The sequence below is a fragment of the Eriocheir sinensis genome, unplaced genomic scaffold (genome assembly GCF_024679095.1).
Source record: "Eriocheir sinensis breed Jianghai 21 unplaced genomic scaffold, ASM2467909v1 Scaffold75, whole genome shotgun sequence".
In the NCBI taxonomy this organism is placed as follows: Eukaryota; Metazoa; Arthropoda; class Malacostraca; order Decapoda; family Varunidae; genus Eriocheir; species Eriocheir sinensis.
Window position 1 is genome coordinate 45,136 of NW_026112109.1, and position 17,057 is coordinate 62,192.

The 17,057-nt window shown below is 41.7% G+C and overlaps 1 protein-coding gene across 3 annotated transcripts; it reads right to left on the bottom strand.

The window, feature by feature from the left end:
• Positions 1-265: 265 nt before the first annotated feature.
• Positions 266-15,177, bottom strand: LOC126994217 (zinc finger MYM-type protein 1-like). Of its 3 annotated transcripts, none has more exons than XR_007748892.1 (5): positions 15,006-15,136; positions 12,502-12,599; positions 10,728-10,816; positions 7,905-8,011; positions 266-1,036 (listed from the first exon to the last, which is right to left on the bottom strand). XR_007748892.1 is itself a non-coding variant. In XM_050853502.1 (5 exons), the coding sequence occupies exon 5, from the start codon at positions 3,852-3,854 to the stop codon at positions 1,989-1,991; it is 1,866 nt and encodes a 621-aa protein (XP_050709459.1). In that variant the 5' UTR covers positions 3,855-4,745; positions 7,905-8,011; positions 10,728-10,816; positions 12,502-12,599; positions 15,006-15,177; the 3' UTR covers positions 1,592-1,988. The 3 variants fall into 3 exon arrangements, 2 of the variants coding, with proteins under 2 accessions (XP_050709459.1, XP_050709460.1); XM_050853502.1 differs by lacking the exon at positions 266-1,036 and adding an exon at positions 1,592-4,745 and having other exon boundaries at positions 15,006-15,177; XM_050853503.1 differs by lacking the exon at positions 266-1,036 and adding an exon at positions 1,592-4,745 and having other exon boundaries at positions 14,964-15,177.
• Between the last annotated feature and the right edge of the window lie 1,880 nt (positions 15,178-17,057).

Below are 17,057 nucleotides of genomic sequence, written 5' to 3' on the forward strand. Positions count from 1 at the left end.
AGAGATCCCTACAAATCTATCTGTGTCCCTCCCTCCTTTGTTCCTTCATTCTCTCCTTCCCTTTCCTCCCTCCTTCCTGCCCCTCCTACATGTATGCAAAGGAAGGAAGGAACAAACAAATAAACACACACACAAAAAAAACATTGGGAAGAAATGAAAAATTAATCAATATTACCTTGAGTCTCAATGCAGTGAGGGACTTTTCTTCCTCCTGAGCCTTCCTCTTCTTCCTCTTCTTCCTCTTCTTCTTCACACATCCTGCAGGTTGGAGGAAGAGTTAGTAGTAGTAGTAGTAGTAGTAGTAGTAGTAGTAGTAGTAGTAGTAGCAGCCAAGAAGCAGTGTGGTCGCCTGGATGAGATGCAGGCTGTCCTTCTCCCTCCTGAGGTCAGCCTTGGTCTGCCTGAGAGGAACCAGGTCACCTGCACCCAAAACCACCCGCATTGCCGACCTGGACTTTGAGGCGACGGTGGTTGATAGTCGTATCAACCACAAGCTCGGTTAGCTTAAAAATAATATGTTTAGTAAGGTTTGTAATATTAAATAAGGATGGTTGTCGGCCACAGTCATTGGCGGGGTGGGGCCAATGAACTGCTTTGTGAAAGGATATGAGAGAATATACCGCTCACAACGCAACTCTAATAGATGGAGGCCCGTAAAAAAAAAAAAAAGTAGTAGTAGTAGTAGTAGTAGTAGTGGTAGTAGTAGTAGTAGTTGTAGTAGTAGAAGTAGTAGTAGTAGTAGTAGTAGTAGTAGTAGTAGTAGTAGTAGTAGTAGTAGTAGTAGTAGTAGTGATAGTAGTAGTAGTAGTAGTAGTGATAGTAGTAGTAGTAGTAATCCAGTCACTTTCTCACTTTATTCTGTATCTCTCTCTCTCTCTTTCTTTTTTTCAGCAGTAAATATTTTTCCTCACTATCTCACTTTTCACTATTTTTCATTTTCTTATTTTTCATTGATATTTTGTTCTCACTAATTATTTATCCTCCTCCTCCTCCTCCTCTCCTTCTTCTTCCTCCTCTTCCTCAATGTCCTTGTATGCTGAAAAAAAATTAAAAAAAATAATTGGTAATAATAATAATATCTATGTCGGATGTCCTATCTATTACTGCAAGCCATGAAGTTGTTGAATAAAGCCAGGGCCGGATTTTGGGTTTAGGGGGCCCTGGGCACTAGACCTTTGCGGGGCCCCCAGAGGAGGAGGGTGTGATTGAAGTGACAGCATGAAACATCTTATAAATATTAATAAAAGTAAATCACAAAAGTTAAAATCTTTGGGTTCTCTTACGTATTTTATTTATAAAATTAACCTGTAATTAGCTCCTTATGCAATACGTTTCAGTACCTTACTTTGTACTTAAATAAAAATAATCATTTAATTTCTCACTGCTTATATTTCTTCTAAAATAATACCATGATTGACTTGACTATTCCATGGAGCTACATACAATACATATAATAATACGTATTTCCATTCAGTGACTAATCCTTAATATAAATAAACATTTTAACATTTACTCTTTAAACTAGGAAAAAGTGTGTAATTATCACAAAAGGAAATTCATCTTAAAAGTAAATTCAATCATTGCACAGCATAGCACTACATACGTAATTATAAGAACTAATGACTAAGTACAGCATGAAACATGTTACCTTATATCACAACTTCAAAAAATAAAGTAAATCACAGAAGTTAAAATCTTTGGTTCCTCTTAGGTATTTTGTTTATAAAATTAAACTGGTAATTAGCTACTTATGCAATAAGTTTTAGTACCACACTTTGATTTAATGTCTGGAAATGATAATTGATAAATAAATCAATGAATTCCAAGGGTCTACAGACAGGAAAATATATAACTGTTTCAAAATAAAATAGGAATGTGATTCAGATAATTCTGTAAATGACTGAACACTGTATAAAACAAAGAAATTCTTAGCAAAAAATATAATAGCAAGAATTTAATGAGATAACATACAAATTATACAAAAAACTTTAAAACACTTTACGCCTGGCTTTCATTCTTGCAAAGTCTTGAATAACTTCAGCTGTGTCAATTCTCTTGAGAATTTCACACTCAGCACTTAATAAAGTAAGAGATGCCAAACGATTTTGATTCATTGTACTTCGCATTGAGCTCTTAATCCTCTTTAGTTTTGAAAATGATCTTTCCCCAGTGCAGTTTGTAACAAACATGGAAAGGTATATCCTGAATGCTAGCTCTACATTTGGAAAGGCTGATACAACATCACATTCATGTAGTATTGAATACATATTACATTCTGAAGTTGGACTAATCAGTGAAGTGGTTTCAGAATCAATTTTATGCAGAAAAGCTTGAAAATGCACCATTTCAGATACCAAACATGATTCCAAATCTCTAGGGTAAGTCCTCACCAAATTTGAAGCAGACTTTCGAAGTTCTTCTGTTTCCATGGTAGTTATATGCGACATGAAGCCAAACCGTTTTCCTAACTTTTCATATGCCTTAAGGCGATCGTCAAGTGCTGTTGCTAGCTGATCAATGATAGGTAGGTACGCCATGGCTCTGAATTGCTCTCTCGGTTGTAAATGAGCATCTTCTGCACTATCACTCTCATCATACTGCCGCTTTCTTCGTCGAATACGCCGTTGCTCTCCTTCATACTCACTGTGTCCACATTTTTCTACAGCAATCTTTTCATATTCATCAAAGCGATCTCTTAAATCATGAACAAAATCTTTTAGTGACCCTAACAATTTTACTGCTGTGTTAAAGTCAAGGCCTGAGGTCTGCAATTTCTGACTAGTGACATTGAATCTAGTTAGAATATCTTCCCATGTTACCAGTAAAATTACTGTTTCTAGTTTATCAAGCTCTTTCATAATACCAGAAGCCTCACATTTAGCCTCACCATTCAGATTGTCATCATTCATTAGATTTTCTAATACATTCATACTTTGTTCATATCCCTTTGATAGTGCTTCTACAGCATCTGCACGCGCTGACCAACGTGTGTCAGACAAACACTTAACAACAGGCTTTTCCTGTAATGCTTGTCGATGTTTCTGCCATCGATATGTTGACTTTGATAAATATACATAGAGTCTTTGAATTATGCCAAATAAATTGACAGCATCTCTGCAGCATTCAGCAGCACAAACCCCTACCAGGTTTAAAGAATGGGCCATACATGGGACAAAATCAGCAAATTCACACTTTGTTCTAATATATGCCTGAGTTCCTTTGTACTTGCCAGACATGTTGCTGGCATTATCATAAGACTGGCCACGGCAGTCAGAAATAGTAATGTTCTTACTTTCAAGAAAACTCAGAACTAAATCTGCTATTCCTTTGCCTGTGTGATTAAGTAATGGGACAAATGTTAAAAAGCGTTCAACTGGTCCCTCTGGCAGCACATATCTAATGGTTAGGCATAGTTGATCTACATGTGATATATCTGGTGTAGAGTCTACAGATATTGAGTAATACTTTGCTTTCTGAACTTCCTGAACTATTGTACACATAACATGCTTTCCAAGAACTTCTATCAACTCCTCACATATTGTGGATGAAAGGTAATTTACATGTCCACTCCCTTGATTTGCATGCTTCTTTATGTGTGTTGCCAAGAAAGGATCATATTTACTTAAGAGCTCTAATATACCCAGATAATTTCCATTATGAGGTGATCCAATAACTTCATTATCACCTCTGAGTGGTAGCCCATGTTCACAAATAAAAATGAGTACATCCACGCATCGCTGCAAAACCTCACTCCAATAGTAATGCTCAGATTGATATTGGCGAACTAATTCTTCATTCACTTGTCCTCTTTGCGATTTTCTAATTGCTAGGCTTGTCAGTGAATATTTATGCATTTCAGAGTTACTATGACTTTCAATGGCCTCCCTTACATATAGATTAAATCAATAGAAAATTAGAAAGGGGTACTTAAAGTACAGAAATATTGGGGGGATATCATGTTGTGGTAACAACCCCATCGATTGCGCCCCTCCTCGGTATAGAACCTTAAAAAAAAACGCTTCAGCGCGGGGCCCCTAAAAGCGCGGGGCCCTGGGCACTGGCCCCTTGTGCCCCCCCCTAAATCCGGGCCTGAATAAAGCGTGTAACAATCTATGTATCTATCAGTCTATTGTATGAAGGTTTTCTACAGCTGATAATTGCAATGTGTTAAATCTATTGCCAAGTTTGGGTTCTTCATTATGATCTATTCTACAGAGGGCACTGCAGCTGTCAATTCTTCTATTTCTCGTCCAAACACACTCTGAGTGTCATGATCTAAGGTGCTGGCTGTACTTGTCCTAACAAAACACTCACTACAGGTCTTGTTGACTCACAAAACTCATATGTACATGCTGCCTTCCTAAAGAGACTTTCTATACAACATATCATTCTGTGTTGATTTATACCGTGGCTGTCATGTGTCTCAAGATGGCCTGGACTCAGGGATGTTTCTTGTTATGTGCAAACAGTTGCATAGGCCCCCCAAGCTGCCATTGTTATTTTTTATTATTATTATTACTAATATGTGTGTTGTGTATCAATAGATTTACTGAATTTTCTTTATTAATCCAGAAATTCATATATTTTCAAGTATTTTGTCATATTCTCCTCAAATTTGGATTAGGCCTCCAGAACGTACATGTAGTGCTTTGCCTCCGTCAAGCTGTACGCAGCGTCACCGTGTCAGGCTCAGCGTGGAGTGAGGAGTGGCGGCGACATGGCGTGGAAAAGGACAATACACCCTTCTGGTGCCCAGCAAAGAAAAAAGAAGAAAGCTGAAGAAGATAAACACTCACAGAGCAAAGTGTTGATTTCCTGCGAATGGGGAAAACTTGGCTAACCTACTGAGAAAAAACATGTACTTTGCTGCAAGCAATTCTCAAGAAAGGTCGTTAAATTAATGGCAGAGGGACTCTCTGACTGGACAAACACAGGCACACTTCTGAAAAGTCATGAAGGCACTCCAGAACACAGCCACATGACAACATGGAAGGATTTGGAACTGCCTCGGCACGACCATGGATCAAGGCCAGAGGACAGAGGCAGAGAAGAGGGATGTCCTGACCTGCCTGATCTCTATCGTACAATCTCTAGCTGAGAGAAATCTTGCATTGTCTACTAACACAACAACACAATGGAAATGTCTTAAAAGAGGTGGCCGGAGCTGCTCGCCAAATTTGATCCTGCCATGAAGCAGCATCGTGGGCAGTCCAGTCATTCCGGCTACCTTGGAAATGTGATACAAAATGGGCTGACTGCTTCAATCACTAGGAAAATGTTGGACTCCATGGTGGCTGAGATTAAACGGTCCAAGTATTGTTGAGTCATGGTACTCCTGACGCAAGCCAGATGTTGGTTGTCACAAGGACTGTCAACACTGATGAAGCGCTGGAACTCAAGGAACACTTTCTAGCATTTCTTGTGGCTTCCCAAACAACACAGGTCTTTGTTTATCATCTTTGATTCAGAACAGGCCTGAGTATTCCTTCTGACAACTGCAGAGGACAGTCGTATGACAATGGGGCCAAGCAAGGAGCAGGCTCCTGCCACAAGGCAGCTTGATGTAGCACTTGACCTCCTCATGAAGGCAACAACCTCAGTGAGAAGATACAGAGCTTTGCTGCTGTATGCGACCAGATGAATCCTGTGCTTAAGAGGCACAGAGAAACACTTTGCCTATGAAGCCCCAGGTTATCAAGAGGTTACCAACTGAATTCTTTAACATGGTTGTGGACACCACCTTTGACTCATTAAAGGAAAGCTTTCAAACACTGGCAGAAATCAGAGACAAATTTGGAGTGCTGCTGTTCAACTTTATAAGACTGGCTGGTGAGGCGTTGTCCAAGCAATGCCACAAGCAGCTCTGTACCACTCTAAGCACTGGGAATAAAAACCACATTGATGGAAAGGCACGGGCTCTTGAAATCAACAACTTGTCGCCCGTGCCTTCGGATGACCTGACTGCATTGGGGTTTCTCTCCAACATCCACAAAAATCAGCTGAAAGAACTTTACGGCAATCTGTGGATTGCTCTACAGACTGCCGGCACTCTCCCAGTGACTGTGGTCTCAACAGAGAGGAGCTTTTCAGAGCTAAAGCTCATAAAGTCCTGCCACCCATGGGACAAGATGGCCTCAGTGGACTTGCAATAATCAGCATCAATCAGGAGATTGGAAAACAGCTGCCATCACACGACCATGTCATCGACGGCTTTGCTTCTAAAAAAGCCAGAAGGCAGGAGTTTTGAAGGCAGTGACGCTGTGACCATGAGGGATCACCTCACACACACACACACACACACACACACACATGAAGGGGCTCACTGTGTTACCAGAGGTCCACATTCACCGCACCAACAACAACAACTGTCTTACTGGTTTCTCTTTTTATACATTGCTCTTTTGTAGGGATGCAATGAATGGCCTAATGCATCCTATGTTCTTTACTGCAATGCCTAACACATGTTTTTATAAGTTGCTCTTTTGTAGGGATGCAATGAATGGCCTAATGTATCCTCTGTTCTTTACTGCAATGCCTAACACATGTTTTTATAAGTTGCTCTTTTGTAGGGATGCAATGAATGGCCTAATGTATCCTCTGTTCTTTACTGCAATGCCTAACACATGTTTTTATAAGTTGCTCTTTTGTAGGGATGCAATGAATGGCCTAATGTATCCTATGTTCTTTACTGCAATGCCTAACACATGTTCATCTTGTGTAGTGGCCTAGCTTTTGGGGAGGCATATTTTTATATGTTTGGTTTTATTCCTATATTATATTCATATAATATCATTTGTAACAGTACATTCCTCAATGAGTGTAACATTTCCTAACATTTATAATAAACAAAGGAAAGGCACCACTTGGGAGATGGCACGATGCAGGGCTGGTAAGTCCTGGAGGGAAGGAGGAGGCAGAGGAGGAAGAGAAAGAGAGGAGGAGGAGAAGGAGGAAGGGTGGTCAATGGGGGTGTAGTAGTAGAAGTGGTGGTGTTCAAATGGTTTATGTTAGAGATCGTGATGAAAAAATTTGGTGGGATTTTAGTTTTTTGAGTGATATATGTTGACCATTTTGCTGCTTCTGCTAAAACTATACAATTAAGGAGACTATAATTTGGTGTGGTGTTAGGACAAGGGTGTGGCCAGGTGTGGGTAAAAGGGGGTTACTGGCGGTGGAGTAGCAGTTGAGTTATAGTTGAAAAAGTAGCAGTTGTATGAGAAAAAAGAAGATCCTGATTTGAATTTTCCTAGTAATATAGGTATGTCTACTTTTTTGCTTCTCCTGCTAAGTCTACAAGTTAGGAGACTTTAACTTAGTGTGGTGTTAGGACAAGGGTGTGGCCAGGTGTGGGTAAAAGGGGGTTACTCTAAGTGGAGTAGCCATTGAGTTAAAGCTGAAAAAGTAGCAGTTGTTTGAGAAAAAAGAATATCATTTGAATTTTCCTAGTAATATATGTCTACTTTTTTGCTTCTCCTGCTAAAAGTCTACAAGTTAGGAGACTATAACTTGGTGTGGTGTTAGGGCAAGGGTGTGGCCAGGTGTGGGTACAAGGGGGTTACTGGCAGTGGAGTAGCAGTTGAGTTATAGTTGAAAAAGTAGCAGTTGTATGAGAAAAAAGAATATCATTTGAATTTTCCTAGTAGTGGTAGTAGTAGTAGTAGTAGTAGTAGTAGTAGTAGTAGTAGTAGTAGTAGTAATAGTTGAGAGAGAGAGAGAGAGAGAGAGAGAGAGAGAGAGAGAGAGAGAGAGAGAGAGAGAGAGAGAGAGAGAGAGAGAGAGAGAGAGAGAGAGAGAGAGAGAGAGAGAGAGAGAGAGAGAGAGAGAGAGAGTGTGTGTGTGTGTGTGTGTGTGTGTCTTTAGTCACTCCTTTAGAAACACACACACACACACACACACACACTTACTTGGCCAGACTTGAAGGCAGGAGGAGGAGGTCTGTCAAAGTTCCATGGTGTAGAGTCACTCCTTCTTGCCTCCTGGAACACTTGCCGATGGGTGGTGGGTCCAGCGGCTGTAATGAAGTGTTGTGTATCTTATAACAGCATGAAGGGCTTTAGTAAGGGGGATATTAATAAGATTATTATGGTTAGAGAACTGGGCAGGACATGTAGTAATGGGTTTAAACTGGATATATTCAGATTCAACATGGACACAGGCAAGAATTGGTTTACTAACAGAGTGGTGGATGAGTGGAACAGGCCTGGCAGTCATGTGGTGAGTGAGTGCCAATACTAACAGACTGGTGGATGAGTGGAACAGGCCTGGCAGTCATGTGGTGAGTGAGTGCCAATACTAACAGAGTGGTGGATGAGTGGAACAGGCCTGGCAGTCATGTGGTGAGTGAGTGCCAATACTAACAGACTGGTGGATGAGTGGAACAGGCCTGGCAGTCATGTGGTGAGTGAGTGCCAATACTAACAGAGTGGTGGATGAGTGGAATGGACAGTGATGTTGGGTGGGGTTAGTTGACAGGAGCTGCCTTGACAAGACCTACCATAGGCCTATTGCAGACTTCCTGTGCTTTCAGCTGGTGCGTGGCCAGGCAGATGTGTTCCTTGACATGGCCAGACTTGAACCACCTGGGTGTTGTGTGTGTGTGTGTGTGTGTGTGTGTGTGTGTGTGTATTTACCTAGTTGTATTTACCTAGTTGTAGTTTTACAGGGCCTGGGCATTATGCTCGTGTGGTCCCGTCTCCGTGTCTGCATTTATCCAACTTATCTTTAAAGCTTTGCACACTCCTCGCTGATACTGTATCCTCGCTCAGACTGTTCCAAACCTCTACATTTCTTTGCGGGAAGCTATACTTCTTAGTGTCTCTCAAGCATCTCCCCTTTCTCAATTTTTTACTGTGTCCTCTTGTATTTCTGCTTATGTTTCCTTCTGTTAGTAGCAGTTCTTCATTATCTACTTCATCTATTTTGTTTAATAATTTATAAATTTGGATTAGGTCTCCCCTTTCTCTTCTTTGTTCCAGTGTTGTTAAGTTCATTTCCTTTAATCTTTCCTCGTATATTAATCCCTCCAACTCTGGGACCATTTTTGATGCCATCCTCTGTATTCTTTCTAGTTTCTTTATATGCTTCTTCTTATGGGGGGACCACACTACCTCTGCATATTCTAATTTTGGTCTAATCATGGTAGTGATTAGCCTTCTCATCATGTCCTTGTCCATGTAGCTAAATGCTACTCCAATATTTCTCACCAAGTTATATGTGTCTCTAAAGATCCGATTTATATGACTCTCTGGTTGATTATCATCCTCATCACTACTCCCAGGTCTCTCTCTTCATGCACTTTTTTTAATGTTTCACCATTTCCCATTTTGTATATCCAGATTGGTCTTGTTTCACTTTTACCCATTTCCATAACATGACATTTTTTCACATTAAATTCCATCTCCCAATCCATACTCCATTTCCAAATTTTGTATAGGTCTTCTTGCAATATTTCACAATCTTCTTTGTTTCTTATATGTTTTTGTAATTTAGCGTCATCAGCAAACAGGTTTATGTAGCTATTAACTCCTTCAGCCATGTCATTTACATATACCAGGAAGATTATCGGTGCTAATACTGAACCCTGTGGTACTCCGCTTTCTACATTTCTCCATTCTGATTTTATGTCCTTGACCACAGTTCTCATCTCCTTCCCATTAGGTAGCTTGCCATCCATTTTTCATATTTCCTTTCAATCCTCCTTTATTTTCCAGTTTCCATAATAGTCTTGTGTGTGGAACTTTGTCAAAGGCCTTTTTCAAATCTAGATAAATACAATCAACCCATCCATCCCTTTCCTGAGTTCTGTCTGTCACTCTTGAGTAAAAACTGAGTAAGTTTGTAACACATGATCGGCCCTTTTGAAATCCATATTGTTTGCTGGTAATTAACTTATGCTCTTCTAGAAATTTAGTCCACTGCTTCTTTATTATTTTCTCACATATTTTGCACAAAACACTTGTCAGGGATATGGGTCTGTAGTTTGAGGGTTCATCTTTCCTTCCACTTTTATATATGGGGACCACTTCAGCCCTTCTCCACTCATTGGGCACCGTACCTGTTGCTACTGAACATCTAATGATGTCGTATATTGGAACAATTAATTCATCTCTACATTTTTTTAAAATATACCCAGAAACTCCATCCGGTCCTACTGCTTTTCCCTCTTCTAGTTCTCCCAGTAATTTATGGATCTCTTCTTTGTTTACCATAATCTCTTCCATATGAACTTCTATTTTATTCTCTTGTGGCGCAATAAAGATTGTGTGTGTGTGTTAGTTTGATTCATTTCAATGTGTTTGTTTGTTTGTTAATTAACTAAATCAGCATTGGTATTCCTTCCCTTCTACCTCCACTCTTTCCTCCCCTTCCCTTCCCTCTACTTTTTCTCTTACTTTCACATTTTGGTTGTTCACTCCTTCCTTTTTTTTCCTTCCATTTCCTTTCCTTCACTTTTTGCTTGTTCCTTCTTTTCCTTCCCTTCCTTTCCTCTTCCTCTATCTCTTCTCTTCACTTTTTAGTCGTTCGCTCCTTCCCTTCCTCTTTCCCTTCCCTTCCCTTCCCATGAACAGCAGTGTGTCTGTAATCCATCACAGTAATAACAATCCCTTCAACCTTCCTGTGTATGTAATCCATTTTATTTATCTCCATCTTGAGGCCTCTAAGAGTGGTGTATTACCCCAGCCACTGCCAACCCACTCATTTATAACAGTGATAGAACACTTACTCACCTCAACCTCCACGTTACTTGTCAACACCTTGGCGCAGCACAGTAAGCCACTGGGACACTCACACAGCGTTGGTCTCCCTGGCACCGTTCCTGAAATCAGAGAGAAGCAACAATAATTTGAGCAAGTTGCAGGCTTCTGGGTCCACTGTGTTCCAAACAGCTTGAAGCAACACACTACATACAACACTAGGAAACAACACACCAATGACACAGCTATGTCACAAAATAATCACAACTTGCTAATACATAAGATGCAGTAAAACCCTGGATATAACAGACCTGCTTACAAGAGTTCCGGACATAACGGACAAGGCCAGAGGATCAGAAATCCACGGGGATCCACCAAGAATAATTTCTGGACGAACCAGTAAGTACAACTGCTAGCCAGCTTGCTCTCCTCTGCTGACCAATCCTTGGGTTACTGTAGTATTCACACCACAAAAAATGTCACGCTTCAATCCAGGACGTAAATGTAATGGGAAATAGCCAAGCGTTTGTGAGTGTCAGTGCTGACACAGCTTGTGGGGGTCGCTGGGAGCCAAGTTAGGTTTGGTTAGTTTGAATTCATTGGCTTTGGCGTGGTGGAAATAAGCAGCAAACATGTCGGGGGTTGTTTACCACCAGAAATACCTCCTGTAAGTCACACTGCTGTTCAGTACAAGCACTGTTCAGTATATGTCACTAAATGGACTGTAGCTCTTGATCTAATCATAATTATAAGTTGACTGCATAGGATGCACTATCCAGCTCTTTCATCAGTATTTGTTTTTGTCTATGTAATTATGTACTGAGACCATCAGCAGAGTGCGGCTTCCCCTCCTCACCATGGGGACTGTGGGGTTGGGAAGCCCACCAGGGGAGTAAACCAGGTGAGCATGCACACCTGGGGAATACACAGCAGGAAAAAAATTGCTTGATTTTGTTCTATCTTGTCCACTTTTGATCTTTGTGAGCACTGAGTGAAATGTAGAAACAGTAAGCAAGCTGAACTTGTTTTGTGGCTGCGGCAGCACGGCAGGCATTGAAAGTCATCAATCCTTTATGTGATAAAAAACAGTTAGCAGGTTATTTCACAACACAAACTAACTAACGGTTTGGTCTTCCAGTGGTGCACTTGTAAAATTTTATCCATATCCGTAACAATACGGCCCACTGCCAGCCTGGCAGCCTCAGTGCCTCGCCAAGTGTGCTGTGCAGCTATACAGACAATGTGCTGACAACACACACAGTAATATAAACTATATGCTTACATTTATTAGGTTCGCCGGTAATATTATAAGTATTTTAAAATAACCGCCACTCATACCGGACTCTCGGCAATAATGAACCAAGTTCCCCCCAATTAGTCCGTCTCATCGAGGGTTTACTGTGCTGCCAGACAGTCTCCTTGATAGTGTCAGTCATACCTCGGTTTATGAGCTTAAATCCTTCTGGAATTTTGCTTGCAAACCATATAAAATGAATCCACATTGTAGTGCTGAAAACACAAAGATTTCACGCTGGGGCACCAACACAACCAGGCGCTGCCTCTGTGAGTCTACCACAATGCAGTGTGAGCGCCCTCACCTTGCAGCAAACAAAGGCTTTTGTCCTCAACGTGTACAGACAGGGTGCTCCTACACCGTCACCGATCATAAACCAAGGCATTTTTAGTGATTTTTTTTGCTTGTGAATCAAAACACTGGTAAAGTAAGGCACTCGTAAACCCAGGCATTACTGTAGCGACACTGAAAACAAACAAAAGTCTCCACAGGTCAGCGTGACGTGGTACTTACAAGTCTGGTTCCATTGGAGCAGTGTCAGTCTTACAGGTCCCCAACCTGCTGTGGCGGCCAGAAGACTGCTTCACTCATGTCTGCCATCCACTGATGACCTGTAACAAGGCACAAATTAAACTTAACTTGCCAGAAATATTTGTCAAGAGTAATTTAAAAAAACATACCAATAGCTAACAAATATATGAACGAATAAAAAAAAAATTTTGTCACCAGAATTTGAGGAAAGATAGGGAGAGAAAGGGAGGAATGAGATAGGGAGAGAACATTGGAGGAGATGAAGAGAAAGGGAGGAGTGAGATATGGAGAGAACATTGGAGGAGATGAAGAGAAAGGGAGGAGTGAGATAGGGAGAGAACATTGGAGGAGATGAAGAGAAAGGAAGGAGTGAGATTGGGAGAGAACATTGGAGGAAATAAATAGGGAGAGAACACTGGAGGAGATGAAGAGAAAGGGAGGAGTGAGATAGGGAGAGAACATTGGAGGAAATAAATAGGGAGAGAAAGGGAGAGAACATTGGAGGAGTGAGATAGGGAGAGAACATTGGAGGAAAGAGGAATGAAAAAGGGAGAGAAAGAATTGGAGATAAATTTTAAACATCAAAATCTAGCATAAAGATGGTGCCTGATTACTTCTGGACAAACTATAATGTTGATGTTATTATGGAGACACTGTTTTGTTCAGGAAATCACACGATGATCAACTTCCGCTTCATCCGTAGTATCAAGCTGCAAATTTCCGCCACCCACGCCAAATGCCGGATAAATTTAAACCAACCCAACCCCCCTTCTGTTTTCCAGAACTCCCTTGTTGCTGCACTGCATTCAGGGACCAAAACAGAATTCATATTGTAGGTATTAACTTGGCTGGCTGCCCTCGCTTCAATATTATAAAAAAAAAAGAATTAAAGAAATCACGGGCCGGGGCCAGCCAAAAATTTAGCAGGCAGAGTATGGGGCCACCTAGTCCTCATTAAAATTAACAATATATAGTAATAATTAACATAGAGCCATCACCTTCAAGCAAACTCCAGAAGTACACCCACCAGTAACAACAGAGCAGTGCCACAGCCTGACCTAACCGACCAATAAATGTTTAATGGTAAAAAGTGCTCAAAATAACGGAAAAGGTCAATAAAAAAGACCAATTAATCTAAGCTAACCACATCTGAATTCTGGAATAACACCCAAGTAGTTAAGGAGGATAAATGTCAAGATTCTTGGGCTAGCCTTTCTTCAATGATGAACTGGTGGAGTGGATATGGCAGCTGCTAACCACATTCATTGTCTCATAGCTCAACTAAAAATGAGTCCGCTATAGTCTATCGATTCTAACTTGAGCGCAACGCAGGGATTCCCCACCAGACGACGCTGGTGCCACGTCACTCTCCTCAGAGAGGGTCACTACCTCTCTCCCTCTCTTTTGCATGGCTGTGTGAGAGTGAGATCTGCTTGAGTTGTCCATGGCGGCGTAACGCTGAATGGTGCGGCCTGTTGCCAAGGTCCGTCATGATAACTTTGAGAAGCTGTCAAGGGAAACATGCACCTCTTGAAGGCTGGGCCAGAGGGAGGATTTTATGTTTGGCTTTTTTAAAACTTCTCATATATAAAAATATATATATATATAATAAATAAATATATAAACTGTAATGTAATGTTATCGGAAATTATGTTTTCAATTACCAATAAAGGGTTAGCGGACTAAAAAATGGTTAGCGGACTTCATTAGTGGACTAAAAAAAATTATTACCGTTAGCATTAGCGGATTTGCGATAGCTGACCGGTGAAGCAGGAAAATTTGCAGATTAGCGATTAGCGGAATAGTGAATTGCAGACAGGGATGGTGAATACAAGAACTGTGTATTCGAATACAAATACTTCATATTTATACGAATACTCTTAAATACTGATAATTTCAATACAAATATGAATACTTCACAAGAGTATTCGTGAATGCATTCTTGAATACTTTTTGTTGAAGATAACTTTTTTCATGTAGGTAGGTTGGCAATGAGCCTAGTATGGTGCAAGAGCACGTCAATCAGCGGACCGGACGAAAGTGCAGCAGAAGATCCCTCCCCACAAGAGCCCCAGCAGGTGGAGGCAGGACCCTGCTGGCCGCCAGTCTGTCCCATGAAGGGCCACGAATCTTTAACAGCCTGCCTAAGGAAGTCCCAAACCTACCAGGTTGCCCGGTAAACAGGTTACAGAATGGGCTGGACAAGCTGCTACAAACAGTCCCAGTGCCGGGCTACACCTCAAGATGTAGGACTACCAACACCATACCGGACCAAATCGCCCTGTTGAGCAGGACCGGGAGCAGCAGCAGCCACGACTGTGAGGCCTCTAAACAACACAACCAAGTAAGTAAGTAAGCAAGCAAGATGGAGGCGTGGAGTGCAGTGGAGGGGTGTGGGTGTGTGCGAGGTCATGCATGGGCGGGGTTTGGAGGGCAGGATCTACTTCAGGGGCAGTGATGGGCCAGCAGCTTGGAGGGCACGTCACCATTAGGAGGGAAAGGGCGCTGGGTGGCGGGGTCCCGTGGGCGGCGTCCAGCACGAGTGTCAGGCTTGGTTTGTTTACGTTTGGCTGCTGCTGATGATGATGATGGCTGCCCTTTGCAACGGCGCCGCCTGTCATTGTTACGCACCTATATAGCTGTCTTCTCTTATTAATAAAGTGATTCTTCTCTGATTTTCCAACACTCGCACACTGTGTTTTGCTTCCCTTCCATTTTTGTTGTGCTTGTCAAAAGGGAAGTGTTATGATAAGTGCGTCAGTCCGTGTCGGGCACCACAATAACTTAATTACTGTTCAGCCTCGCATGATTTGCACGACGAAAATTACAAAACTGAAAATGACTGTAAGGAAAATGCATTTATCTATCCTTCTACCTAGTAGCTAGAGAGAGAGAGAGAGAGAGAGAGAGAGAGAGAGAGAGAGAGAGAGAGAGAGAGAGAGAGAAATGATGGGCTCATAAAACTGTGTGTAGAGTACCGCGATGTCAAGCTGTCAACTGGCGGAGGGGTGTTTGTAGCGGGAGACAGGAAGAAGAGGCATACGAGATTGGGATGGCTCTGGCAGAGAGACAGAGCGCGAAAGTCGTAAGTGTGCCTTCTCTCCTTCTTGCCTCTCATATTTACTTGATTGTAGGTGTAAGGTGCAGTCAAAGTGATTGGAGCACTATATACTGTAGAGGCACCAAGTGAACTTGTCTGGTGACAGTGGTGAGTATGTAATGATTCTGTATTATGACGGGGAGAGTGGCAGGCGACGCGTATGGCACCTGTGAGGTTGACCTATGCCGCTATATTACCACCTTTAATGACCGTTTTGTGCTTGACAGTGTAGAGTGGCCGAGTAACTACTGTATGTTCAGCACTTGAACAATGGAGCTGCTGAGTTGAATAAGAGCAGGTGATCCATTTTGAGAAACATTCATTGACGACGTAGGCTCACGTGGCCGTAGCCTATTCATGTTATCCGTATAATATTTTCTGACCAAAAATTCCAAATTTCTGAAAATTATAATTAATAGACTTCACTCTCCTGCCCTGCAGGAGAGTGAAAAATCACAGCAGACACCGAAAAAAAAAAAAATCTTGCCTGAGCATCCCGTCCACCTCCGCATAGTAAAGCCCAAGGAACCTTAGAGGAGGAATTTTTGAAAGTTTGGAGGACAGCGACCAGAGCTATCTAGCGGCGGCCGGCTTCGCTCCCCAGCTCTCTAGCTTTTTAAGGGTATCCTAAATATATTTTATGTTTTCTCAATTCATGGGTATTTCAAATATTTTAGTTATCCTAATATTTTTTTGGGGGGGGGACCCGGGCCATCTAGCTCCCGACCCCCGCATCCGCGCCTGCACATGCCTACAGCCGACGACACATTCCGTATTATAGTTGCGGCACATTATAAGCGTGTCAGTTATGTACCGACTATCCGCATACACTCGAGATTTTCTGGGGGGTCGGAGATTTTTTTGGGGGCCCGGGCCCCCTGGGCCCCCCCCTTGTATCCGCCCCTGCCTTATGGTATAAAGCCACAAAGAATAACCTAACTTAGTTGTATAGAAAGTATCATTAGTAAGCAAGCATATATGAATTTTTTGAGTCAAGACCTACAGGTTTTATTAGGATAAGTTTAGGGTATCTTCAAACCCATGATAGCCAGCACCCTATGGTATAAATCAGCAAAAAGTGGCCTCATTTTGTTGTACAGGAAGTCTCACTAGTAAGAAAGCATAAATGAATTTTCTGAGTCAAGAGCAACAGGTTTTGTTAGGTTAAGTTTAGAGTATTTTCAAACCCATGACAGCCAGTGCCCTATGGTATAAATCAACAAAAAGTGGCCTCACTTTGTTGTATAGGAAGTCTCATTAGTAAGGAAGAATATATGAATTATGAGTTAAGATCTATTGTGGTTTTGTTATGTTTGGTTTGGATTTTTTTTATTTGAATCGATATTTTTCACAAACCGGACCAGTGCCTTGCTCAGTCCCTAATCACCTGACAGACAGACGGCTCACACCTCTTACCGTCCACAGGTGAGGTGCCGGC